The sequence below is a fragment of the Pelodiscus sinensis genome, chromosome 22 (genome assembly GCF_049634645.1).
Source record: "Pelodiscus sinensis isolate JC-2024 chromosome 22, ASM4963464v1, whole genome shotgun sequence".
NCBI classification, from domain to species: Eukaryota; Metazoa; Chordata; order Testudines; family Trionychidae; genus Pelodiscus; species Pelodiscus sinensis.
In genome coordinates, this window is record NC_134732.1 from 20,444,220 (window position 1) to 20,471,223 (window position 27,004).

Sequence of the window (27,004 nt, forward strand, 5' to 3'; positions counted from 1 at the left end):
GAGCAGGCTTGCAGGTAGCCTGATGCATGGCTTCCCCTCGGAGGGACCTTCTATCGCATGGGCCCTGTAGCAAGCGGCATGCACAGGAATACTGGTAAGAAACCAGCCTTTACTGCATGGCTCCAGTCACTGGATGTAGACACAAGCAAGCCAGGAACTGAGTAAATAGAAGGGGTAACTGAGGCCCAGCAGTGCTCAACAGGTGACATGCTCAAGGCCTGTCGGTGAGTCAGTGGCATAGTCTGGAATAGATCTCAAGGGCCTCTGCGTTAACGGCCAGGCAACGATCCCCTCTTCAAAGGTCGGCGAACGCCGCGCTGGAGCAGGACGGCCACGGCGAGCGGGCGAGCCTCCCTTCCCCCAGGCAGCTGTACGTTTCCACTTCTCCAGGATCATTACCCCCTGGACGTCCTTAATGGCCCAAAGGTCAGGATCAGCGAGACCGGAGCCCACGTGTCTGAGGGACCCCGTGTGGAAACCTGACCTGAGCACTAGTCATTCGGGATCAACGCTGGGGGCCAGGAAATTGCAACAGACACGAACCTAAATACACTGTGTTTCCACCCCAGGTAATCAGGCCTTCTCCCCTATTCCGACTGACAGCTTAAACGCTTGAATTCTTGTGATGCTGCATTTCCAGGGGTCCTCAGAGCTGCAGGCTTCTCCCAGCCTGGTTTTCAAATCTGAGATGGGCCTGTAATTGGAGGCCTGGTTCATTCCCCTGAAAGGAGGCAGGTTCCCGGCGGGGGAGGGGGACGCTGCGGGAAGGGAGCAATTTACCTTATGGAATTATTTACCTGATTAGAGAGTTTATTTTACCAAAATTGCTTCAGAATGGGGCTGCCTGGCATGTCCAGTGGGGGGACCTCCCGGGGGGGCCGGGAAGCCTGGAGACGAGCGATTTGTGCGTATAATGGGACTAATCCAGCCGTCAATTGCACCAACAGTGTTCACGGTGGCAGAGTGCTCCGTGCCCATTAATTAAAAATCGGTGAAGACGATTAGCGAGTGAAGGCATCAGAAGAAACCCAAGAGTTTCTCTCCCCTCCTGCCCCTGTCGCCAAGTAGACAGGCCAGATCCGGAGCGTTTTTACTGAAATGACTCCTCTAAAGGTAAGGGCTTCGGAGCTGACGGAGCGACCCCCTGCAGAGGTGCCGACACGTCCCCCGCTTCCTGGCCAATAGGTCCTTTCAGTTTCATGATTTTGTTTCTAGTAGCCCCAACGGTTCGGGTGGAGCATCAGCATAAAATGTTACCTGTCTTGTTCCCACGTGTGCCAGCCCAGAGCGGGCCGCATGGTTCCGGGGTGGGCCATGTGACGGGCGGTTTGCTCCGTGTGCCAACAATGCCACAGTCGGGCAGCGTCCTGTCCCCGGCTCCGATCCTGGGGCTGGCCCCGCAGTCCTGGGTGCAGGAAGGGCTGGCGGCAGAGGTAGGAGGGGAAGCCACGATCCAGCTGCGGCGATCCTGGCCTGGTCCCTCGTCCAGGCACTGCTGCTACCTCCCACACCTCACACACACCCCAGCTCCCTGCCCTGAGCCCCTCATACACCCCAACCCAGACTCCTGCACCCCACTTCCCCAGTCCCCTGCCATAACACTCCTGCACCTGCCCCAAACCCTCTGCCCTGAGCCCCTTACACCCCAACCCAGACTCCTGCACCCCACTTCCCCAGTCCCCTGCCGTAACACTCCTGCAACCCCCCAACCCCCTGCCCTGAGCCCCTTACACCCCAACCCAGACTCCTGCACCCCATTTCCCCAGTCCCCTGCCATAACACTCCTGCAACCCCCCAACCCCCTGCCCTGAGCCCCTTACACCCCAACCCAGACTCCTGTACCCCACTTCCCCAGTCCCCTGCCATAACACTCCTGCACCTGCCCCAAACCCTCTGCCCTGAGGCCTTCATACAACCCAACGCTGACTCCTGCACCCCCACATCCCCAGCCCCCTGCCTTAAGATTGACAGAAGACAGCCTGAACGCACTAGATTTGACCAGTTAGATGTAAACTTCAAAGAAATGTGCGAAAAGATGCAGTGGCAGAAGACCCCTGAAATCAAGTCTGTGAGTACAACGTTTCCTTTGTGCTATTGTTAACCAGCATGTCAGTTACCGGTCCTATGAAGCTGTGTGTTTTCAGTCATGCACAGGGGCATTATGACAGCTCTTTGGGGACCCCGCGTTCTGAATTTTAGTCATTTGGCTCTTTGGTCTGGGAAGGTGGCCGACCTCACTATAGTGTCTAGGACACCCCAGTGAAGGGGGCTCGCTTGCAGCTCTCCCTGGAAGAGGTGTTTCTATTTTCCCCTGGGGGCTCAGATGTTTGCCCCGAGCAGCGGTGCGGTTCTGTGCCGCGGAAGCGTGATGGTTTTGTGCCAATCTGATCCTTTTGCTGCCCTGTGGGAATAACAGCGCTGCCGTTCTCGGAGTCGCGGGGCCGGGGGGCTCTTCCCAAATCGGACAGACAGCTGGCAATCAGTCCCCCTCGCCGGGCGGGCGACACTTCCCGAGCAAGCCAGCCTCGCCCCTCGGCCGCTTCGAGAAGTGGGATGCGGATGGAGAAGGTGCTTTATCTGTGCACCACGAAGCCCACATTCTGCTTTGAGCAAGAGCTGGATCCCACTGGCTGGACACGCAGGGCTGGGAACAACCAAAAAACACTCAGAGGAGCAGGATTGTCCACCCGTGTTTCCCTCCCATTCCCCTGCCCCACGGTCAACCCCCTGCCCCTATAATCCGTCCCTGCCTCCTAAATTGCAGGTAGGAATTTCCTCCTTGGCTCTCGCCGTCCTTCGTTGTTTTCCCCGCCTCGCTGGCCCCTCTCTCTGTCGTGACACATCTGCCTGCTCCGTGGAGCAATTGGGGCAGCGACTCCCGTGGGAAAGTGAACCCCGCTAGCCGCAGGGAAGCCATGTTTCCTGCATAGTCCGTGGAGGGAGCGGAGCGCCGGACCTGCCTTGGCAGGGAGGGATTCTGTGAGCATCTGTGCACTAGGGTACCACCTTTGAAATGCAACAAACCCACCCTCCCTGCACCCGGCCAGCGGGGTACAACCCCAGCCCCACGGCAACTCCCCCTTCAACCGCCGCTTACAAGAGCACTGGGGGGAGAGCGCACACGGGGGAGATGAGCGGCCGCACTGATCACAAACGGGGGGTTGTTTTATCAGTGCGTTTTGCCAGCTGGACATGCCCGTTGTCAGTTTCATGTCGGCATGTGTCAGGGAAGGTGCAGTTTTAGATGGAAGCTTTTTTTCTTTTTTTTTTTCCTGGGGATGTAGAAGGATCCCTTGCTCCGCCGCCCCTGATCTGCCATGGTTTCATGTGCCTCCCCTGTCTCCTCCCTCTCGTGTGACTCAAGCCGGGTGGTGGGCGCGCAGCTGCTGTACGTTCAGGGGCTGGGATCTGTTCAAGTGCAGAGGTGGGGACGCTGCTGCAGCAGCGTTGAGCATCCTATTGTATTGATCATGCGAATCTTTAGCATGGGGGTGGGGAACCTAAGGACTGGGGGCCGGATGTGTCCCCCGCTTGCCTGGATCCAGCCCCTGAGGCTCAGGGCTCCCCCTCCAGCGCCCCCGCTGTCCCACATGGGACTGGAGCACACAGTCCCAACCAGCCTGGGCCCCTCCTAGGCTCTGGTGTGGAGGGGAACGTGAGGAGCGTCTTTCTCCTCCTCAGTCGAGGGCCAAGTTAGTGAAGGGGTTTGGGTTTTTTTCTGGCTTCTCCCTAGTGTTCGGCATCTGACTGATTTTTTTTTTCCCTGTGGATCAGCGACCCTTGACCCAAAAAAGGTTCCCCGCCCCTTTAGACCTAGGTTAAAAAAAAAATCCCCAGCAGATTAATTTCTTTTTCTGGCAACTGGGAAATCCATAAAAAAACACTGGCCAGGCTGCTCAAATACCCGCCAGGTGGTAACCCCGCTGGGCATGTCTTAGGCCAGGGCTACTCAACTTTGGAAGCCCCGGGGGCCACAATGATACTCACAGCACATGCCGAGGGCCGCAACTTAAGTGTGGTTGCATAGACATGCAAATATAGATGCAAGTCGCTTTCCCACAATGCCCTGGTGCTCCTGGCACCTCCTCCCTGGGGGCTAGAAACGCCGACATCCTGTACCCATCTGTTCCAGCCAGCCCGTCCGCTTGCGTCTTTCAATGCTCACCCCGCCTGGGAGACGCCTTGCCGTTGTGGAGCGTGTTCCCAGTGGAGGCCATGTTCAAGGGATCCCACCTGCAGGCCATGTGTTGAGAAGCCCTGTCTTAGGCTATCATGATACAAGTCCACAGTACAAGCCAGTACCAAAAAGACAGTCCCCTGCTTTGAGATGACTACAGCGCACCCTGCAGTCCCCATGCTGTACCTGCTGCCTGGAACACAGGGCTCTCAATGCCAGCCTCCCGCCCAGAGCACTGTGGGGCTCATTGGAGGTGTGTTACATTTTCTTTCCAGGCCTCAGCCATTAGAGGTGTGACATTGTGACAGGTCCAAGCCAGTCCCCAAGCAAGCCTTGTTCTCTCCAGCAGAGCTACTTCTTTATGCAGCACACAGTCAACCTGTGGAACTCCTTGCCAGAGGATGTTGTGAAGACCAGAATTTTAACAGGGTTTAAAAAAGAGCTAGATAAATTCATGGAAGACAGGTCCATCAATGGCTACTAGCCAGGATGGTGTCCCTAGCCTCTGTATGAGTGACAGAGGTGGGATCGCTTAATGATTACCTGCTCTGTTCATTCTCTCTGGAGCACCTGGCATTGGCCACTGTTGGCAGACAGGATCCTGGGCTAGATGGACCTTTGGTCTGACCCAGTTCTTATCTGTGTGCTCAGCCACACGCCAGCCAGTGCAGTGACAGGACGGAGAGCTGTGGGGAATTCTGGGAAGGCAGAAGGGGGATGGGAGCATGCTGTGCGTTCGAGCACCTGCAGCTTCAGTCCTGCCCCTCTTCACAAAACTCAAGATGTGAGCCATTCCTTTTCTTTCTCATTCCCAGTTCCTGGTGAAATGGGCCTTGCCAAGACAACCCGGCCTGCCGCACGCTGGTGTAACTACTACCAGGTGGATTTGAACCTGGAACCTCTGAAGCGGGGTATAGAAACCTCTGCCCTCTGAGCTAAAAGCCAGCTGGCTCCCAGCCCATGCTGTAGAGGTCTCTTGGTCTTAATTGTTGCTGTGGTCTAGGTACCACTTGCATTGCTCAGTAACCACACGAGGGGTATGTCTACTCTAGACTACATGCCTCCGCCGACAGAGGCATGTAAAATAGGCTACCCGACATAGTCAGTGACATATCCCCAGCTTCATTAAAATAAAAATGGCCGCCGCACTGTGCCGGCTCAGCTGATCGTCGGCACAGCGCGCGAGTCAAGACACGGATCGGTCAACAGGGAACGCTTTTGTCGACCGCTCCTGTAAACCTCGTTTCACGAGATATAAGCGAGCAGTCAACAAAGACTTCCCTTGTCGACCGATCCGCGTCTTGACTCGCACGCTGTGCCGATGATCAGCTGAGCCGGCACAGCGGCAGCCATTTTTATTTTAATGAAGCCGGGGATATTTAATTCCCCACTTCATTGACTGTCGGGTAGCCTATTTTACATGCCTCTGTCGGCAGAGACATGTAATCTAGGCGTACCCTAGGGGTGTGTGTTACACTGGCAGGGCTGCATCGCCTTCCAGAAGAGCCGGATCCTCCTCCGAGGTCTTGTTGAAATTCCATAAAGCAGTCACCGATCAATCCGCTCCGTGGAATAATCACTGGAGTCAGTTTGCTTCCATTGCTCAGATCTAGGCCTCTTCAACCTCTGCCTACATGTCATTCTACAGTCCTGCCATGTGGTTTTCTCATTAACCTACCCTTCCGGGGGATGCCTGTTCACCCATGCAGTCTTAGTTGGACTCTTCCTACTAAATCCTTTAGCCCAGGGGTTGGGTATTTCCCGCTCCCGGACATTTGTCCATAGCCAGAAAGCGAACCCAGCCGACCCTACCTCCCATCCGCGGCAGATGCTGTTTTGCTGGGTGGGACTGTAGGAAGTATTCTGGTCTCCCTTAAAAGCTCCAATATCATCCCGTAGTTTATTTTGTTTCTCTGGATCCTGGTCTTTGCAGCAACTCCAGCTCATTTACATGTGTATTGCGCCTGCCTCCGCGGGGGCTGAGGTCAATTGAAACTCAAGAAAAGAGGAGAAATTTATGCAAAACTGTTGATTGCATTTGTATGTAATGAAATCATCCAATATTCATCTGACTATAGACTCTAATCTGAAAGGAGAACTGAAGGACATAAGAGTCACTGGAAAGCCGTAATGAGCTTCTGTAGTGATTAAAAAAGCACTTGAGCTTTCTGAAAATCCAGCCAGAAATCGTGTCTAATCAACACTGAATATAGGTGGCAGAGATTGCACGGATACGTTTTGCAAAGCTCACTGTCGAAAATGTATGCAAGTTGTAAACTCTGACATGCCATCCGTGTTCGGGTTTATACAAATCCAGGAAGCTCACAATCAGCGCCCGGGCTCGTCCGCGGTGCAGAGCAATCTTGGTGGCTCTGCTCGATGACTCATAAGGAGCCCAATCACATCTATTTTGAAAGAGCCGTGTTGGGTTTTTTTTTTTTAAGGATGTGGAGAGCTTGCAGATTCCTCCGAGTTTTTCCCTCGTGTCGTTTCCAGTTTGCATGTTGTCTCCACGGCGGGTTTTTAATTTGAAAGGGGGTTTGGAATTTCCCCTGCTCCTCACTCCAAGACCCACGTCTGGTCCTCCTGCCACAACCACGAATTCAATAGCACCAAGGGATTCTCAGAAAACGAGACCATGGGCGTCCCTCTGTGGGGTGAATCCCCACCTGCACGGATACAGCGTGTTTGACAGAGGCTGGGAATGGGTGACGGGGGAAAGATCACTTAATTCCATGTTCTGTTCACTCCCTCTGCGACAGCGGGCATTGGCCACTGTTGGATGACAGGACGCTGGGCTAGATGGACCTTTGGTCTGACCCAGTTTGGCCGTTCTTATGCGGCCTCCACATCACTCATATGTCCCCCCTCAATCCTCATCTTCTGAGGGTCTGAACGGGAGGGGATTTCTGTCCTGGTCTAGTGAGGGTCTGATATTGGCTCCGTGAGGCCATCTGCACAGGGCTGAATGTTACCATTTGCCTTTTCTTAGTAACTTGAGTGGGAAAGGAACCAAGTTATTTAAAACCCATGCCCCTTTCTGCAGCCAAGAAAAGACACGTCAGCTCGCGGTGCAGCCTCCGCAGAATGGCACTCGTGTGGTCTCCCAGCTGTTTCCGCGGGTTCTTTCCAAGCAAAAGGAAGCCACAAGCCTTACCTCTGAGTTCACACTCTGAAAGTCAGATGGGGAGGTCGGGGGAAGGGACCAGACTCGTAAATCGCCGGGATGAGACGCTATCAAAACAGGATTTGAAGCAGTGATGTAAAAAGAGTTAAAATTTACTAACTGTGTAACAGATTACAGTGCAATTGCTTACGTGGGTCAATGCTGCTGGCCCCACCAGCAATTTAACCTATAACTGGAAGCAATCAGCTGATGCTTATCAGTTAACCAGTTAAATTTCTTACGGCCCTAGTGTGAAGGGTGCAATGTGGGGCTGTTGGAGAGGTTTGGTTTGCGACGGTAAATAGGCACCCCCGTGATGCTTGGCTCCTGTCTTCTCTTCCGTGCTATACAGGGTGGTCCCGCTCTAAGTCACCCTGGTAAATGTTGGTTCCGCCCTAGCATCGTTGGTGCTTCTGGGAACTGTTTTGTTAAGTCCTCCCATTCCCCGTTCTTCTGTCACGCCAAAAAAAAAACCCCACCCCGATTTGCGCAAATGGAAGTCATCCACGGGGAAAAAATTCCCCACTTTGGCCTTTCGCTACCCATCCATGTTTTTTTGAATGTATCTTGGGCGTATAGCGGGGACGCCCTGTATTCCATTGCAACCTCTCAGCTAACTGGCTGCCCACTGTCATTTGCAGCTGAACAACCAAGCAGACCCCGGGGCCAGCCATGTCAGCCCAATGCTGCCAACAGCATCATGTTCTCTTACACTCAAGGACTGTCCTAGCATTGCTGAGTGCTCCTAGCCTGTCCAGGATTGTCTTTCCTCAAAATGCCTCTGTTGGCATTTGCACCTGCTTAGTCAACTTTTGTTATCCGCTAAGGGTGAGATGGAAGTCAAAGGGAGACTTCCCCCTGTATTGCTAAGATCCTCCGTTATTTCATCTTTGCTGCTACTTAGTCAGGCCAGGTCTTCACTAAATGGAAGCTCAATGCCGCGATCAATCTTCCCGCATTTGATTTAGCGGGTCTAGTGAAGACTCACTAAATTGAACTCAGAGGGCACCCCCGTTGGCGACTGGTACTCCTGTTTCTGCGAGGAGTAAGGGGAGTCGAAGGGAGCATTTGTGCCTGTTGGCCTCTTGCTGTGGGGATGGGGAGGGGGGAATCGAAACAAGGTTGTAACTGGAGTTGCATATCTTGATTCAACTTTCCCTTTTAGTGTAGACCTGGACCAAGTGCCTAACCCGGAGCAGGGACGGAGCTAAAAGCTGGGGCGCAGACTTGGCATTGGCCTGTGTTTGGTAGAGCCACACATAGAACAAAATGGGCATAAGTTGCTGCCACGTTGCAATGGTAGTGTCTCACACTCACTTTGCACTAGTGCAAATACCATGCAAGCGTACCAAAGATCAGGTCCTGAGCAACTGGCGCTGCTCTCCCTCCTCCCTAGGAGGCACTCCAGATTTACCCCCCACACGAGGCCCTCCCAGCTCTGCCCAAATTCGGCATTGCAGCATGTTCAAGTAACTTGCTCTTTGTGGCTGGTGCCACAGAAATAGGGTCCTGAAAACCAGCCGGAGCAGTGCTGCATGGTGCCTCCGAGGCTGACCTCGTGCCATGGATCACAGCTCTTAGTTACCCCCGTCAGCCAGTTCTCCCCACATGCCTGTGGCCATCCATGTGCGGGGGGCAGCCTGCAGAGTGCAGCACTGCGTCTGCCCCCGTACTCCAAGCGTTTGGTCTTCCTCTGATCGGCTGTGACTGGCCGAGGGGATGCACACTGCATCCTGACAGGCGCACTTGGTTCATGCCGGTCCTGCTGTCGCCGTTCTAGTGGGCAAATTCTGCTCCGGTTTCGGGGGAATCTGCCCTAGCTGCAGTGACAGGAAGGGCGTTATGCGGGGAGAATTCAAGCAGATTTTAAGCTCTCGGTGCTTTCGGTTTTACTACGGGTGCTGTTGGCTCGCGGAGGCTTGCTCACTCTAACCTGCGTAGCTAGCGCTCTTTATTTCACTCTCAGCCCCAACCAACTGCAGGGGGCTTAGTAAATTCTTTAGCTGAGTGACTCTGCCTACGCATGTCCAGTTGGACGGAAGAGACCCCAGCGGGTGAAGGTTTGGCAGGCCTGCACCCGTGTCGCTGGAACCAGTTTCCTCTGTGCTTGGCGAGAAGGTGGCAGCCTTCCAGACCCCGGCTGAGGGAGTCACTTTTCAAGCGGCTGGAGCCACGCCCAGCCTGCGTGGTATTGTTTGGTGCTACGGGTTTAGTTCACGAGCGGGAGCCAGATGCTACGGTCCCGGGGCTGGTGCATCTCTAAATGGCCCACCACGTTCCTCCATCCAGTGGCTCCCAGAAACAACCGGCGCCCCATTCCTGGCCTGTGGAAGAGTGTGGGGGGCAGGAGCCAAACCTACCACCCTTTGCTACCTTCACAGGCTTCCTCTTGCGTGTGACAGCGCACGAGGTGTGCAGAGCCAGCCCCGAAGGAGGGGGCAGTCGTTCGAGGCGGCGGTACGCCAGGCTGGGTTCTGCAACAGGCAGCCCCAAAACCGGGACCCCTGGAGCTTCGTGCGTGAGCCTTGTGATGGGGCGTCTGCCCCACACGGGCCCTTTTAAGGGTTAAAACCCAGCCCTGGGATTGGGCTGAGAGCAGAGCCCACAGCTGAGGCAGATATTAGCCAATTAGGGCCCAGCGGGGGCTGTATAAATAAGGGCTCCTGGAGAGGTGGAGACAGACCCACGCTTGTGCCAGCTGGGGAGCCAGAGGTTTCCTGAGACGGAGCAGGGCTGGGGAAAGGCAGGCAGAGCTGGAGAGCTTGGGGCTGAAGCAAGGCCTGAGAGTACCAGAGCGGCAGGGGGACTGCCAGGCTGGGAAGAGGCGGCAGAGCCACACCCCTTTGCCAATGCCGAGTGGGCCATTTCAGGCTGTAGTTTGCCCCTGTGGCAGGGGCTAGATGACGACAGGCACTGGGTCACTGGGGCAAGGTGGGTGTAGGGAAATTGGGGGTTTCCTGGGAGAGGAGGACCCGGCCCTGACCTAGGACAGCCTGAGGAGGAAAGGACACCGTGACCAGGAAGGGACACTGCGCTGCACCCGCAGATGACCAGCCACAGAGGCTGGGACACCGACCAGCAGAGGGCGCTCTGAGGCAGGAGCGCTGATTCCTGGAACGACCAGTAGGAGGTGCCGTGGGGGGAGACGTGCCGTGGGGGGAGACGGGGGGAGGTGCCGTGGGGGGAGACGGGGGGAGGTGCCGTGGGGGGAGACGGGGGGAGGTGCCGTGGGGGGGGGGGGGGCAGGCGGGAGGTGCCCGCCCCATAAGAAGCCTCCTCAGCCTGAGCTAAAAGCCACCTGGCTCCTAGCTACAGCTGCTGAGCAAACTCCTCCTCTGTCAGTGCCACTCCATGGGTTAGCGCACACCCCCCCAGTCGAGGTGTAGGTTACCCAAGTCCTGCTAAACCACCACACCTGCTTCCCCTCAAAACGGCTCTGAGCATGCTCATCATTCCCCGCAGTCACGTCGGTGCAGGTCTGAGGGGAGCTCTTCTGTTGGGGCAACCTTGGTGACTGGCAAAAAAAAAAAAAAAAAACCCCCACCCCAAAACTATTTGATAAATGTCAAAAGAAATGAAGTAATCAGCTGAAAGCAATTTGCTGAGCCGTGGAACCGCCTTGGGCTTCCCGTTTTCCTTTATTCATTTATCATGAGAGACGCTTTCGGCCAAAATACACAAAGCAGAGAAATTGTTGACATGTGGGGCCCAAGTCTAGAAAATCTTTCAGTCCCGCCCCCACCCCCTGGTCTGTGCACAAAATAACTTTTTTTTCTTGGCTGTTTGTTTAAAGGCTACAGAGAACTCAGACCCAAACGCCCTTTGGAGCTGGGTTACTCCATAATTCACTATTTCCTCTGTTTAGGAGGATAAACTGTGTTCTTAGGAAGTACCTGCTGCTAATGAGGGGCAGGCGGCTGCTACAAAGCACCCGACGCTTAGCGCAAGTTGTGCTCCACACCGGGGCCACGCTTTCCTTTGGAAATCCTGCAGCCAGGGGCGGGGCGCAGAACGTGGCTTTTCGGGAGGCTTCTAGCGCTGCGCTTTCAAGTTCTCTTCAGGCGAGTTTAGTGCTGGCCAAAGCTGCTGGATTAACAGCTCTGGAGTTTCAAATCTCTGTATTCAGGAAACTGCTACAACCCAGGCAACAGAAATCCCCCCCCCCCACACACACACGCCTCTCTCTGCTCAGGAGCACTCTGGGCCAAGGACCAGCCGAGCCTATCAGTGAGCACGACAAGCCCCCGAGCTCGTGGGTTTGGCAGCCGTCACCACGGCCGCGTCCAGCCACATGGAGATTTGGGCTGTGCAGTGAGCTGTCCCGGCTGGCATGCTGCACGCGGAGCTGTCCCGTGCCCAGCAGCCAGCGAGCCTTACGCCAACCCTCCTGCGACGGGAAGGGACTGGAGTGAGCGGGAACGGCCAGGGCTGGTTTTGAACACTGCTTTCTGATTGTATTGTAGCTGAACCACCACGGCCTGGTGCACAGCTGGGCCAGGAGCAGGCGAGTTCCCCTTCGGCACTTCCCTTTCTTCGCCCAGCTTGAGGGTGAGGGATAGCTGGGGTCCAGGCTGCGGCAGAGGGGGAGAAAAGGGGACCGTTGCCCTGGCGATTCAAAGGGATGCAGGGCTCCTGGCTGTCACCATGCAGCAGAGGCCTGGGCTCGTTAAATGGCCGCCGAAGCACCGCGCTGCACGCTCCGTGTGGTTCGGAGGGCTGGGGGGATGGCGTGGCGCGCTCTGGACAGCACATCATGCTGGTTGGCCCTGGCCCCACCCTGCCTCTTTGCACCCAAGGCCCCCCCCCTTCCAGGAGTGCAGAGCCGCCCCCTCCCCATTTCCTCTCTCACCCCTGAGTCCGCGTGGGCTGCCGGCTCCCCCAAAGGACGGCAGAGCCTTCAGAACTGAGTGGTACACCGGGCCTTCTGGGAAAGGAGGCTCCTGCCAGGCCAGCCTTCTGCGCCGCGTGACTGGACTCAGGCTATCGCCAGCTCTGGGCTTTTTGAGCCCTCTGGTCCCACTGGGCCAAAGCTACACTGCGTCCCTGGCCAGGGCACAAATTTCAGCCAAGCCCCTTGGGGGAGACACCTGCGGAGTTGCCGACTTGAGGGCCAAATGGCCCTGCTGCTGCGGTTGCCTTTTAGGCCCCGTCTAACCCCACTTCGCAACAGGGACCTAGTTACACCAGAGCAAGGGAGCTTAGTGTAGACAGGCCCTAATGGGAATTTCATGGCAGGGGGTGTAAGAAAGCTCTGCAAGGGGGACAAACATTCACTAATTGGTGCTTTAATGCCAGTGGCAGAGAAGCTGCTGTGGCCATGGTGAAGAGTGACGACTAAGAGCCACCCCGCCCCGTGTCCCTCAGTTCCGCTGAAGCTTCTTTAATCCGAATTCCTTTGTCACTGCTTGAATCAGGGAGACGCCGACTGGCTTCCCCCACCGCAACCACGGCCATGGCCCATCCCCTGAGCAACTGCAGCCTCGTGAGGTCTGAGCTAGTCCGCCTGGCCTGTCGCACGCGGCTGCTAGGCCCAAGCCCGGAGCGTTGGGTCGGCGGTGCTCTGCCGTCCGTAGTGACTGTCTGTCCACGCTCACTCAGCTGAGGAGCTCCTTGGTCTTCCCTGCCAGGAGCTTCTCCATCTCTGTGGTAGCGTCGTCTGCCATTTGCTGGATCTGGAGCAATGTCACAGGGCCCTGTGTTACACGGGCAATTCCCAGTACAAAGCCCCGGCTCAATTCTGCTCCCCAGCACAAAGCCCCGGCTCAATTCTGCTCCCTGTGTAAACCCAGTCACTCCTCTGAAGTCAATGGCCTGTTCCTGGAGGAACCAAGACTAGAAGCCAACTGACTGCGTGTGGAAGATCAGACACATATTTCACAAGCTTCAGGAGGGGGCCGCCCTGCAAGTCTGTAACCGTAAAAACGGGCAGGCCTGTGGCACCTCAGGGAGAGACACATTTATTAGGCCATGACCTTTATCAGGTCTGATGAAGTGGGTTTTACCCACGAAAGCTAATAAATGTGTGAGTCTCTGAGGTGCCACAGGCCTGCTTGTTATTTTACAAGCTGTTAACAACCGCCCCTCCTCCCCCTGCCCCCGACAGATGCGTCTTGCCACCAACATGGTAACAGGTGCACACGGACTGGTCTGAGCATGCATGTCTCAGGACCAGGCTCTCCTGATGTCTAACCCTAGCTCTGGTGTCTGTTTTCCCAGCGGTAAAGTGGAAACGCCGATTTGCAGCAGTTACGACTCGTTAAAGAAAAGAAACCCGCTAAAAAGGGGCCATGCTTCCCGCAGCCCCAGGCTCCCCTCAAAGCCAGGGCAAAGGTGCCATTTTGGGAGGGCTCCAGCCATGTGTATCGGGACGCTGCTTGTTCTGCTTCCCCTTCCCCTCACGCTCAGGGAGAGGGGACAATACACAGCTTGCCGGCATGTGCCTCACTCCGGGCTGGGGAGGGGAGGAGTATGTGACAAGTTGTGTACTTTCATCTCGCTGCCGGAGTGTGAGAGGAAGAACAAGTCGTGTCCCGGTACACACGGCGGTAGGCCCTCTGCCCTCTCAAAACGGCCCCCTGGACCCAGCTCCTAACACGGGTTTCTGGAAATTTCCACTTTGTTACCCATATCTGGCCCAGCTTTAGCTTCTCCCTGATGGTGTTTTCCCCATCGTCAAGGAACACACCCAACGGGGAAAAAATACCTGCTTTTCTATCATCTTAACGGTGTCTTCGGACACTGTGCTCTTGGCCTTCTTCACGTGGTTCATGGCGTTGCTCCGGACCTTTCGCAAGGAGTCCTTAGCCTTGTTCGTAAGCTGTTTGGCGAGTTTGGCCAGGCTTTCCCGGTGTTCTCTTGTTACCCTAAGCCGGGAGAAGCAAAGGGAAAAGGCATTAGGCACAGCACATAGCTGATCTACTCACTGCAATGCATGTGTGCAGGATAAACTGACAAGCCGAGAGAGTACAATCCGCTGGGGACCGACACCTTTCAAACTAAGTCACGTAAGTCTCAGGGCTGGAGTGGAAGGCAATTGGCATCGCAGTAGCTTAGGGATTTGGATCAGATCTTGTTACGTGTCTGTGCAGGGCCTGGAAATCATGCTGAAATGTTTAGGCTTTTCTTTCTTGTGCTGCCAAGGCATCTGTGAGAGTGAGGAGGGAGTATCAACCCCCAAACTTGAGCCGCTGAGCTGAAAAGTGTAATCCTGCTGTAAAGCTGTGAAGGGGCAGAAGGAAACCCCTTATCCTCTCCGTGCAACTGGAACGGTCTGCAAAAGATAGCTGGGAGCAACACCAACTACAGGGGGAATCGCTGTGTTCCCCCATTTTCCACTTCGTCATTGGCATGCAGGAGCCAGGCTGGTATTTCTCCTTGTGCGTATTTGACATGCTGGTTGAGAAGAGACCATATTGCAACATTTTCTAAAATAATTAGTTCAGTTTGTATCCAACTCTAGTAGGCAGGGATCTTAAACCAGACTTGTCACTCATAAGTCCCACTCTTCATAGTGGGTCAGGAACTGCAGTCAAACACTGCACAGAAAACTCTCCTGATAGCACCTCTCCTTTCTGCTCTAGAAAGTGGCATTGAGGAGCCTGAGCATGAGAATGGGGCAAAGGAGCTGCCACTGTCAGCGGCCTTTGTCAAGTCACTTAGCCTCACTCTCCCTGTGTGGAAAACAGTGCTCCGACAGCACCTACCACGAGGATGAATTATTCTGCTAATGTTTTCAAAGTGCCGTGATGCTGGCGCTACATATCGTTAGCAAGAGAATGTCTGTTGCTAGCAGGAAATATTGCAGAGTAAACATTTCACAGGAGTATTTAGAAATTGACTGCCACAGGGCTAGGTCGCTGCATGGCACTCAGGAAGTGGGGAGTTAGGGTCCCCTTAGCAATGTTCGTTATGCCCCTTTGCGGGTGTTAATTATAAAGGGTCTTTCATTACCCGAGCGGTTGCTGAACCCTTTCCTAGTTTGCTCGCTGTCTGATAAGTCACACTCCCTTGGAGTTCTTCCCTTTGCAGCCACGTTGCTCAAGGCAGATGTTTGCTGAGGCCTTGGCCAATCAGACGCTTGTTCATTTACTTCTACCCCAGGTTGGCAGGAGGGAATACAGACTTTCCAGAGCTGATGATTCGATTATTACTAGGAGTGTCTGAAAAGTGCAGGATTTGACAGACTCGGACTGGAGTCCAGGGCACATCCAGTGCGGCAGCAGTGTTCACCTCACCACAGCGCTGCTGCTGCGGTCTGGCAACGGGCATCTTGTCTCCTCTGCTGCGACCTGTCCACAGGAAGGGCCACTGGGGCCGTACAGTTTGGTGCTGGAGAGGCCTGGATGGAGGTCGTCTGTTTATTTCATGCAGGGCAAACATCTGTCATCTTAGACTGGAGCCTGCATCTTAGCCACTGACGTAGGCGTGCGCAACCGTGAAACAGAACACCAACCCTTTCAGGGCGTCTCGCCTGGGAATTACGAACCAGCAATCCTGTGGCCTATGAAAAGCGCCACACGTGCCAAAACAGCACAGGCTGCTCGTAAGAACGGCCATGCTGGCCCAGGGCCCACGGAGCCCAGGATCCTGTCTGCCAACAGTGGCCAATGCCAAGTGCCTCACAGGGAGCAAACAGAACAGCGCAATTATGAAGTGAGCCATCCTCTGTTGTCCGGTGGGAGGATTAGGAGCACTCCAAGTCTGGGCCTGTATCCCTGAGCATCTTGGCTAACAGCCATGAATGGCCCCAGCCTCCAAGAACTTCCTTTGCTATTGTTCAGAAATAGGGGTCATAGAACCATAGAGCTGGAAGAGGCTTCAGGGGGTCATTAAGTCCACCCCCCGCCCAAAGCAGAACCAATCCCAACTAAATCAACCCAGCCAGGGCTTTGTCAAGCTGAGACTTAAAAACCTCTAGGGATGGAGATTCCACCCCCTCCCTAGGGAACCCGTCCCAGTGCTTCCCCACCCTCCCAGGGAAACAGTTTGTCCTAATATCCACCTAGACCTCCCCACTGTAACTTGAGACTATTGCTCCTTGTTCCACCATCCCTCACTACTGTGAACAGCCTCTCTCCATTCTCTTTGGAACCCCCCTTCAGGAAGTTAAAGGCTGCCATCAAATCCCCCCTCACTCTTCACTTCTGCAGACTAAACAAGCCCAAATCCCTGAGCCTCTCCTCATAGGTCATGTGCTCCAGCCCCCTAGTCATTTTGGTCGCCCTCTGCTGGATCCTCTCCAATGCATCCACATCCTTTCTGTAGTGGGGGCCCAGAATTGGACGCAGTACACCAGATGTGGCCTCACTGATGCCTAATAAAGGGGAATAATCACTTCTCTAGATCTGCTGGCAATGCTCCCTACTGCACCCTAATATGCCATTAGCCTTCTTGGCTGCAAGGGCACACTGTTGACTCAGATCCAGCTTCTCATCCGCCGTAATCCCCAGGTCCTTTTCTGCAGAACTACTACTTAGCCAGTCGGTCCCCAGCCTGTAACAATACTTGGGATTCTTCCGTCCCAAGTGCAGGACTCTGCACTTGTCCTTGTTGAACCTCGTCAGATTTCTTTTGGCCCATTCCTCTAATCTGTCCAGGTCACTCTGGACCCTATCCCTGCCCTCCAACGTATCTACCTCTCCCCCTAGCTTAGTGTCGCAAAAGTGAGGTCAGATTCCCCATGTTTTCAGGGGAGCATCTCCGTCTGCTACTCTGCGGACTGGAAATCTCGACAGGACTCTCTTCACTGACTTCCCTGCTGGATGGTGAGGTGTGGGGGTCTGGAGCCCCTGACTTATGGTAGATCCAGTATGAACTCTGTTCACCTCCCACGTGTGTAAATGTTTTGCGGATCCTGCCCAGGGTATCATTTGGCTGCTCGGAGCTGCTGAACAGTTAAGGAAACGTTTGTTTATGCAGCGCTGCCAGATTTCCTCTGCTTCTTGGCACCAGCTCACACATCTCATCGTCTGTCTTTATTAATGCCCATTTCTTTGTATCAATGTGGAGTGACACAGAGCTTTCTTTGTGGCTTTTACATTCCACAGAGATTGTATGTAGATTCTGAGGTCCTACCACCAATCATGCCACAAGAATGTCTCTCTTTCTGGCAGCCGCGGCTCCTGCTCAGGAATCCATCAATATGAGGCAGCTGGTTGGAAAGGCCACCCGTCCCCTCAACGTGGGGATTCTGCCATCAGCTCTGCCCATGTCACAGCTGATCTGTGCACATTTCGCTCTGGGCGGAAGAACTGCTGTCCCAGTCTCCTCTTTAAAGCAATGGGCTGGAAGGGGAGCCCGAGGGATCCAATCAGAAGTGGGGAAAAGGATCAAGGCACTTGCCCTTTCTCCATCTCCCTTTCACACCAGCCCACGGAACTGGCTCTGTGCTGAGGCATAGACACTTCCTGCCCTTAGAACTCCAGCAGGCTCTGGCTGGGGTGATGCCCAACACCAAGCTCTGAGCAGAAAACCAGGCCCAAACCTGGGCAATTTAAACCCAATACTTTTCAAAGTGTGCAGGGCTCAGCTTGCTAGAGACACCTCCTCTTCATCTCTTTCAGTCCACAGCCAGTTATGCAACCACAGCTGCATTTCGATGCTCTCTTCTGAGCGGGAGGCACAGGCACAGGCACAAAGACAGAGGGAAAACAATGCAGGCCACTTCTGCTCTCCCCTGGAAGACGTTTCCCTCGGTAAGAACGGTTTTGTAGCATAAATGCTAGGAATTTCCTGTGGGCGAGAGGGATCAAGAAGAAGTACCTAGGTGCAACTGGATACTCCAGTTGCATGATGTGAGATACATGCTGAAAGTTCATGTACAAGATGAATTACCCACAACGAGGTGAGAATGACATAGTCGGGTGATGATGAAAGAACTGGAATACGAGGTTCCAAAACAGCTTTGTTTTGGTTTGTTCAAATGACATTTTGTGAGTCCTTCTGCCCCATACTGAGGACTGCGGGTCCATCTTAAAGAAAAAGAATTAAAGCAGAGGCACTTAACTGACAGTCCAGTGAGTCATTTGAAAGTTAAGTGTGTGTAAAAATATTACTAATGTACAAACAACATCCAGTTTCTCACAGCAGAGCGAAAAAGAGATGGCTCCGAACATGAGACTGTGCCGCAAAGGGCAACATGTCCGGTCAGATCTGGCTGAGAAATCAAACTGATAGAACATTTCTCATGACTTTAAAAAGAAATGGAACAGAATCATTTTTTAAAAAACACAAATAAACATCGCCCCTGCAACACACAGACTGAAGCAGGCTTGTGCCAGAGGCCCTAAAAGGGAAATTGACATGAAAATAAAAGTAGACAAAAATAAAACTGACTAGCCTCCTTTAGTTGTCTAAGCTGAGAGGAATGCAAAAACAAAACAAACAGCATAGAGAACAGCCAATTAGATTGTGAAAACGTTATGCTATAATAATTGCAGGCCGTGACCTTGCAACTGGATCTCTGACACCCACATGTATCTGGTTGCTTGGTCAGGACTGTAATTACCTGTGTTATCACCACCACTGACACTGCAGAGTAGTTAGATTTCTTAAAGTATGATTCGTAGCTAAAGAATGACACTTTAAGGGATAATGTCAAACTTGATCCCTCACATCTCTGTGTGGAAAGTGTTATATTTATCGTTGGTACAAACAATACCTAAAATAACTCTTTCTGAAGAAAGATAAATGGAAAACATTTCAGGCTTTTTCATTATGCACAGTGGACATCACTTCTGCATAGTCAATTTCACTTTCTCTTGAGCAGTCAGTAAGTTTTTCTTTTGTGAATGCCATCAGGGAGCAGAAAAGTGGATTAAAAACTTAGAAGAATTTCTACAAAAAAAAATTGAGGACATACTATTTAAAAAAAGCCACTTTTATCAAACACTGGGTTTAAAAAAAATTGCAATTGGTTTGAAACTAATCAAGTTAGCATCCCTTTTTAAAGGCTAGTTGAACCTGTTAATATCTAGTCTTCTTACAAATGAACAAGTGGGAAATGGAGATAAATGTGAACTAGTGCAGGAGACCTGCTGGTCATATGTCCTCAGTTAGAACTGGGACTGCTAAAGAAAGACAATGTTGTTTTAAGCTGGGACTCCCTGACTTGCCAAACACCCAGGAAAAGTGAAACAAAGAATGAACAGATATCCCAGAGGGGACAATGAAATCCGTGGGACAGATTTCCTAGCGCTGACAATATAGATGAACAGGCAACATCACTGCAATGCATACCTCATCTGTAGCGCCATGAAAAAAAAGTGACCGGACATACACACTTGTTTAACAACAAATTTTTGTTAAAGGATTTATCTATTTATGGATTCCTCCTCCCCTGTAATTCATATTCAAGGGTGCCCCGAGTGCCCATTAACAATCAAACTACTATGTAGCAACCCAAGATCCTAGGCAATTATGAAGATAATAGTGCTCTCCACTTCTATCCTGCCCCTTCTTAGGGGGAAGGGGAGAGAGCATACGCAAGACAGAGAACCAGCAAATGGAATGAAAATTCCACTCTGCTTTCCTGAAAGCAACAGAGAGCAGCAATTCGAGATTTCTCTGATTGCGATGCTTGACACACAATGTCATTTCTTTAAGCAGATCTGTCACACAACCAAACTCGAGTTTGTCTATTCTTAGCCAAAGTCACCTACTTGTAAATATATGGTAAGAATCCACCAGGGCCCTTACACCAGTATTCCAGACCGTTCTCAGAGATGTGTGCCCTAATTCACAGGGCTTGGGATGTCAATTGTCAATTCTGCCAGGTTTCTATCTATCTGAAGCATGGATATGGCCCCCATTACTATAGGCAGGGCTTGACAAATCGCTGTTTCTACTCGCCCGTGGCAGCGAGATTTCACCGGCGGGGCATGCATGTGCAATGCGGGTCTTGCGCATGCACAGTGCAGGGCTGACAAGTAGAGTTCACCACCATTTGTCAAGCCCTGACTATAGGGCAGTGGTGTCTCATATATTTAATAACACTCAGTGCGCTCTTGAGAGGCAGGACAGGGCTGTTATCCCTATTCAGCCACCACCATAATGCAGCTGCCTCTGGGGTAGAGCTCGATGGCTGTGTAACAGCTGCATAGCAATACTGCAGCTAGGACACAGAGAGGCTAAGGGATTTGCCTCTGGTCAAGGGAAGTTTGTGGCAGAGTAGAGATTTGAGCCTGGATCTCCTAAGTACTAGGTTAGTGCCCTCACCATGGCTGTGTCTAGACTGGCCGTTTTGAATTTCCGCAAGAACACTGACAATCTCATGTAAGATCATCAGTGTTCTTGCAGAAATACTGTGCTGCTCCCGTTCGGGCAAAAGCCCTCTTGCGCAAATCATTTGTGCAAGAGGGCCAGTGTAAACAGCACAATACTGTTTTCCGCAAAAAAGCCCCGATTGCGAAAATGGCAATCGGGGCTTTCTGGCGGAAAACCGCGTCTAGATTGGCCACGGACGCTTTTCTGCAAAAAGTGCTTTTGCGGAAAAGCATCCTGCCAATCTAGACGCTCTTTTCCGAAAATGCTTTTAACGGAAAACTTTTCCGTTAAAAGCATTTTCGGAAAATCATGCCAGTCTAGACGTAGCTCATGTGTCTGGATCTGTGGATAAGCATTTTGTGGATGTCAGAATGAATAAAAATAAATGAATACTCTGATTGGCCTATTGAAATGTTGTCTGATGTATTCTGCAGAATTAAACCACCAATAAACAGAGACGTCGCTAATCTTCAAAGCCTCCTGAGAGGGGCTGAGGCTGTAAAATATACTAATGTCCACCCCGCCCAGCATCAGCTCTTCTCTCACTGTTGACTTCAACAGGAGCTGGATCATGCCCTAATTCGGGAAGGGGGGGTGCAATAATTTGTAATTGGGGGGCCATGTCAAGATTTTGATAAGCAGTCAAGAGCCACATTTCTATGGAGGGTGTGTGGGGTCTGGGAGGGAGGTGGCGAGAGGGGATATAGAGGGTTTGGGTGGTGACCTGGGGCAGGAGGGGCTGGGGACTTTGGGCAGGTAGTTTGGAGGGGGGGAGGAGTGGGGTGCCAGAGGCAGGCTCTGGCTGGAAGGCGCTTCGTTAGGTGGCTTCCAACCAGCAGCCCAGCAGGAACCTGAGACAGGCTCTCTGCCTATCTGCTGGGAGGGCTGCTCCATGTGGCTCGGCTCCAGCACTGGGAGGAGGAAAGAGGCTTCTCTCTGCTTCTGCTGCCAGCAACATTTCTCAGCTCCTATTGGCCAGAAACTGGCCAATGGGAGCGGAAGGATTTTGTTGGGGGCGGGGATAGTACCCAACTTCTCCTCTTCCTCCCCAGCTTGCAGAGCAATCAGCAGCCAGCTAATTAAAACAGGGTGAGCTGCTCTGTAGTAAGGGTGCCAGCAAGGCTGCCTCTTGACCACCCCTGCCGTAATTCATCTCAGGTTCACAATGGAGAGGCATTCTGCATGCCAGTACGTTGGTTTGTGTCTGGAAGTTAACGGCGTTACTCTGGATTTGCACTACTATAAACACAGGAAGTGCGTCAGCCACCACTGTAATGCAGCTGCCTCTGGGGCAGAACTCGATGGCTGTGTAACAGCTGCACAGCAATAACATATAGCAGTTTCCTGGGAAAAGTGAAAGATGTTGATCGTTACAGGTTCCCTCTCGGCCTCTTTGGCCGTCATTCCCCCCTGCTGCTCCCTCAGCAGCGGGGTGATGGTTCATCTCCACGGTGGTGATTCATCACTGCATCCATGTGGTTAGACACTGGTGTAACTCCGATTATTTACAGTAAGGCTGCAGCGAATCAGGCCTGGAACAGGGCATTCAAATCAGCTCTCTTAGGAAAGTTCAACGTGTGGGTGCCTGCCCATCGCCTCTGATGCCTTGCTAAATGCTGCAGCCCCCAGAGGTGAAAGCAAGGCGGTGTGCCCCCGTCGGCCGCTCCTGCAAGGAGGCACCGCTACAGGAGGAGGTGGGGTTGTGTCTAGGAAGGCTAAGCAGCAGGCGGCTGGAAACATGCCCCGCATCCGTCTGGGACTGACCCAGCCCCAAGCCTTCCCAGGCCACCCTTTGGCGGGGGGGAGGGATAAAGCTCCCCCCACCCAGATTCGTACCGGGAAGTGGCTTGCTGTTCCCAGCCTCGCTGTCAGGGAGCGAGGGGAAAGGGCACTGGGTGCCTGTGTTCCTCTCCCTCCTGGCTGCCCAAGGCAGGGTCAGAGGATCGAGCGATCCACGCTGGGGACTTTCCCCTCGCTCCCTGACAGTCCTGGGAAGGGGAAGAGTAAGCAGCCTCCTGATACCAATCTTGGGGTGTGGGAAGGCATCAGCCCCCCCCTGCAAATGGTGCCCCTGTCCCCGCCCACTCCCGACCCCAGCCCAGAGCCCTTCACATTCCCAGCCCCTTACCCAGACTCCTGCACCCACACCCCAACTCTCTGCCCTGATTCCTGCACCTCCCACCCCCTTCCCTGAGCCCCACACACTCCCAGTTCTGACGCCTGCACCCCCCACATTTCCCCAACCCTGACTCCTGCACTGCTCCACACACACCCCAACCCTGTGCCCTGAGCCCTTCCTCATACCCCAACCTTGATGCCTGCACCCTCTCCCACTCTTGGCCCCCTGCCCTGAGTGCCCCACACCCCCGAACTGCTGCCCAGACTTCTGCACCCCCCATTACCCATCCCTGTCCTGAGCCCCCCACACTTACATTTCGTACTAGCGCTGTCATATTGCAGACCCCTGCCCTGAGCCCCTGGGGGGGCCAGACGATAGTATCTGTGAGAAATTTAAGTTACTTTCACCCCTGGCGGCCACCCACTGTCCAGCTCCCTTCTGCACAGTGGGAAACTGGTAAAAAAAACCCAGTGAAGCAGAGCCCCGTGTATCAAAAGAATGGATCCTGCGAGGCTGGAGAATTTGCAGGAATCTCTGGCTTGACACTTGGAAGAGGTTCCATCAGATATTTCTTACAGGCTTGGGTTTCTAAACCCCAGATGTAACCGTACGGAAAGCGACTGTGTCAAGCCCTTACAGTAACCATGCACGCTTAGCCCCCGGAGTCCATGCAACCAGGATCACAAATGGAAATCCACTGCAGCCCATTACATCATCTCATATAACCATGAATCTAGACAGACAGTCATTATAATTACTTACTTAGGAACTGGCACCCGAATTATTATCCCATCTACTTCCGGGTTCAGGTTCATTCCACTCTCCCTTATAGCCTTGATAGCTGCAGCTGTACTCTGTAAACCAGATCAAAAGGTAAAGGGAATTAGTAAATAATTATTACCAGATGCCAGGACTCTGTCGATAGCTGGCAATCCATCTCACCAGAACATGGAAACATTTAGTTCTGTTACCAGTACGATCAGGAAGTTACATTGGTGCAGAGTGCTTTGATCAAATGGAATTGCAAACTACACCCATTCTTGGTACCAGGGTAATAGGGGTGGCGAGGGGGGAGAAAGCAACAACAAAAGAAAACAATTTTACTTCTTTGAAACTATTTGAATGGTTTGAGGCAATGCAGAGCAAAACCACAATGAATCCCCATGGGAGAGCCTGTATGGGGGGAAAGGGAGATGAAAGATTCTCGGCCTTTAAAAATTCCTGTTGAATGTTTTACACGAGAAATCGCATTGTGCCAATTTAAAAAAGTTACTAATTTAACTCATGCGGCACTACACTCACGCTGGGTGAAATCCAGACGTTTGTTGGTGGCTGGGGAATGCAGGCAGGGCTTTTACAACCAGGCTCTGTTGTATTTTTTAAGTGTCTCATCATTTATGTTTAACTTTTTATAACTCTTTCCCAGGTGGCTGCTGCATGCCAGCTTCCTGTGGCCCTGGCAACTTTCCAGTACTGCGTGGATGGCAAAGTACCGATACAACAGGTATGCGTGGTCACAGCAAAGTGTCCAAACCAACCCAACAGCTTCCATGTGACATAGGAATGGAGTACAGACAAGAACAGAGTTATTCTGTTGACTAAAGGAACTGGGCTCCTGAAGGTGACTCCAGTTGTCCTCAACGGTTCAACACCAGCGATGAATTTGGCCCACATGGCTTGACAGTCCATTTAGACCCTGAGTCAGTGGTGTACTTAGGCATTATGGACCTGTTGGTGGTGTTTTGCAGCATCTATCTGGGATGTGTATTAAATGCAGAATAAAGTGAAGAAAAAAGAACATGAAAGAAAACCACTGAGAACAGCCACTCGGGTGCTGGAAGCTAAGTACCTGCTTACTGCTCTGCTGAATCAGGGCTTTGAACCTGAGATGCAACAGCCGTCTCCCGTTTTAAAATTCACCTGTCCGAGAACTTCGTGAGGGACCCCCCTGAAATGTTAAAGGGAGCTGCACAGCCTCATCAGATCGCAGATCCCTTTCTGTGTGAGTTCTTCTCAAACGCATTCGCCTTTTGCTTCGTTTTATCTCCCTAGGAGCCATGAAAGACAAACCTGCCTCTTTAACACAACTTATCCCTTCCAAACGCAAGGTTTGGTTGCAACCCTCTCTAGCCCATAAGATGTGGTGTGGCATCACTGGTTCTTCTTAGTACGTGTTGGACCTCTCTGGTCTGGTACCCTTGGGATCTGACCGGTTCTGAACGAGGGAATTTGCCAGACCAGAGGAGGTCCCCTGTCACGGGCTCCCCAGGCATCCTTCCCTCTGGACTGCCGTCCCCAGCTGCCCTCCTGCCAGGTTGCCATGCTGCTGCAGTCCCGGCCCCAGCCCTGCTATAGGGGCTGCTGCACCCCGGTCCAGCCCCGCTACCAGGGCTGTCGCAGCTGCCTCGTCCCCGGCTCTGCTGCTGGCGCTGCTGCAGCCCCCTGTTGGACCACAAATGTTGCCAGATGAAGGAGTCTTGGTTTTGGGAGATCCAGCCTGTACAGCACTTGGAGAGCTGATGCTTTAGGGGAAGGATGCAAAGAGTGTGTCTCGTAGTCAGGAATGACAAGCATTCTGTTTGAATGCAACCTGGATCAATCCCACACTGGATTTTTGTTGGGTTCCATTGTTCAGGGATTTCTGATCATACAGTCAAACACTAAGGCCACGTTACAGTGTGTATCATTTATCAATCAAGGCACCCCTTGAAGCTGTGTTGCATTTGCATACAAATATGGCGTAAATCACTAGCATTTAAGAGGACTTAAAAGTAAAAAAAAAAAAAAAAAGCTAAAAACATTGAGAACAGAGAAAACCCAAAGTAGTAAATCAGTTCAGCATTTTAAAGCCATAGACACGTGATGTGACAGACCGGTGTCTGGGCTTTGGGAAGGAAATGCTCAGCTGAAGCAATATTGTTTAACATATACATTGGCTGAGACAAAGGAAGGAGAAAAATACAACTTTACCCCCACCCTGTTCCAGCAAATGAACTACTCCTGTTAGAAAAACAACCATCTCACAGAACATCTAATCGGTTTTTCGGAACATTGCCCATGACTAAGGCAAATGGGGCTTGGCTCGAGAGGGGAAGGGTCTGTTTCCACTAGGGATGTTAAATATCGGTAAATTTAATAGTCGATTAACCTCATGAATTCTTTTCATTTACTCGACTAGTCTATAGTCCCCGGGGGTGGGGCTGGCAGCCTGAGGAGCCCCCTGCCACTTCACATTGCTGCCTCTGTTTCAGAAGCAGCAGCACAAGGTGCCAGGTGGGAGCTGGTCCACAAGGGGAGCCAGTTTAAAAACCAGCTCCCCTCACGGACCAGCTACCTGTGTGTGGGGTGGATGGTGCTGGGGCGAGTGGTAAACGTAAAGACTCATTGCAAAGGGCATGCAGACGCACATTTGACGACAGCAGCCGGCTGCACTGCTTCCGTGAGTGGTACGGCTGGGACCCCAGCAAGCAGGCAGCCTATCTATCTAAGTGCTCCACTGGGCTGCCGGACTTTTGGGAGCCCCGGCCTGGAGGGTCATGGAGGGCTGGAGGAAAATGTTTGGCAGGCTGCATTTGGCCCATAGGCCATATTTTGCCCACCCCTGTTTCAGGCCATGGCAAGCCAGAATTCTGCCAGAGCAGGATTTCCCTTTATAGTACATTCTCTATAGCTTTATTCAGGCCCGTTTTAAATGATTCAAGTGCTAGGAGACTATTCCACAAGGCTAAAAGGGCTCACTCAGGGTTTTCCCTCCTGATACTGATGGAGTAGGTATGTCATCTAGCAATGGTGACATTCCAGTGCTGCTGCAAAGGTGAGGCACCCAAAACACAGGACAGCACAGGAAAGTCAACATGTACATTCAGTAGTGAAACATCCAGTCCTTATACTACAAGGAGCCCTGTGGCACCTTAAAGACTAACATTTATTTGGGCATAAGCTTTTGTGGGTAAAAACTTATAGTTTATGCCTAAATAAACCTGTTAGTCTTTAAGGTGCCACAGGGCTCTTTGTTTTTTTGCAGATTCCAACTAACACAGCAACCCCTCGGAGTTCTGTTACTGTAAGATCAGGAAGTGACACAGAGGTAAGACGTCAATAAGAATTGTTTTAGTTCCACTGGAGTGGAATTTGCCCCATTTAGTCTAAATTTTTCCTTTGCTCAGTTTCATTCCATTATTCCTACAGTAATTATATTCCTTTTGGTTTTGGAGATACAATACTTATGCTTCTCAATTGCTCAATCCCCTTTTCCTGGCATTTGGACCTTCATATCCTT

At 52.5% G+C, this 27,004-nt stretch overlaps 1 protein-coding gene and 1 long non-coding RNA gene across 4 annotated transcripts in view; one reads left to right on the forward strand and one right to left on the reverse strand.

Annotated features, from left to right (window-relative positions):
* On the forward strand, positions 1–24,391 carry LOC142819319 (uncharacterized). The gene is made up of 3 exons (XR_012897172.1): positions 1–569; positions 948–1,113; positions 24,152–24,391. It is a non-coding gene; the product is annotated as an uncharacterized LOC142819319 (long non-coding RNA).
* MRRF (mitochondrial ribosome recycling factor) overlaps positions 12,613–27,004 on the reverse strand; it is a 20,507-nt gene continuing 6,115 nt past the window's right edge. For all 3 annotated transcript variants that reach the window (XM_075905395.1, XM_075905394.1, XM_014572362.3), the window contains exons 5-7: positions 23,488–23,579; positions 14,047–14,206; positions 12,613–13,015 (exon numbers count right to left, since the gene is read on the reverse strand). In XM_075905395.1, the coding sequence (XP_075761510.1) occupies positions 12,938–13,015; positions 14,047–14,206; positions 23,488–23,579 (330 nt within the window). In that variant the 3' untranslated portion in view covers positions 12,613–12,937. The remainder of the gene's footprint in view (positions 13,016–14,046; positions 14,207–23,487; positions 23,580–27,004) is intronic.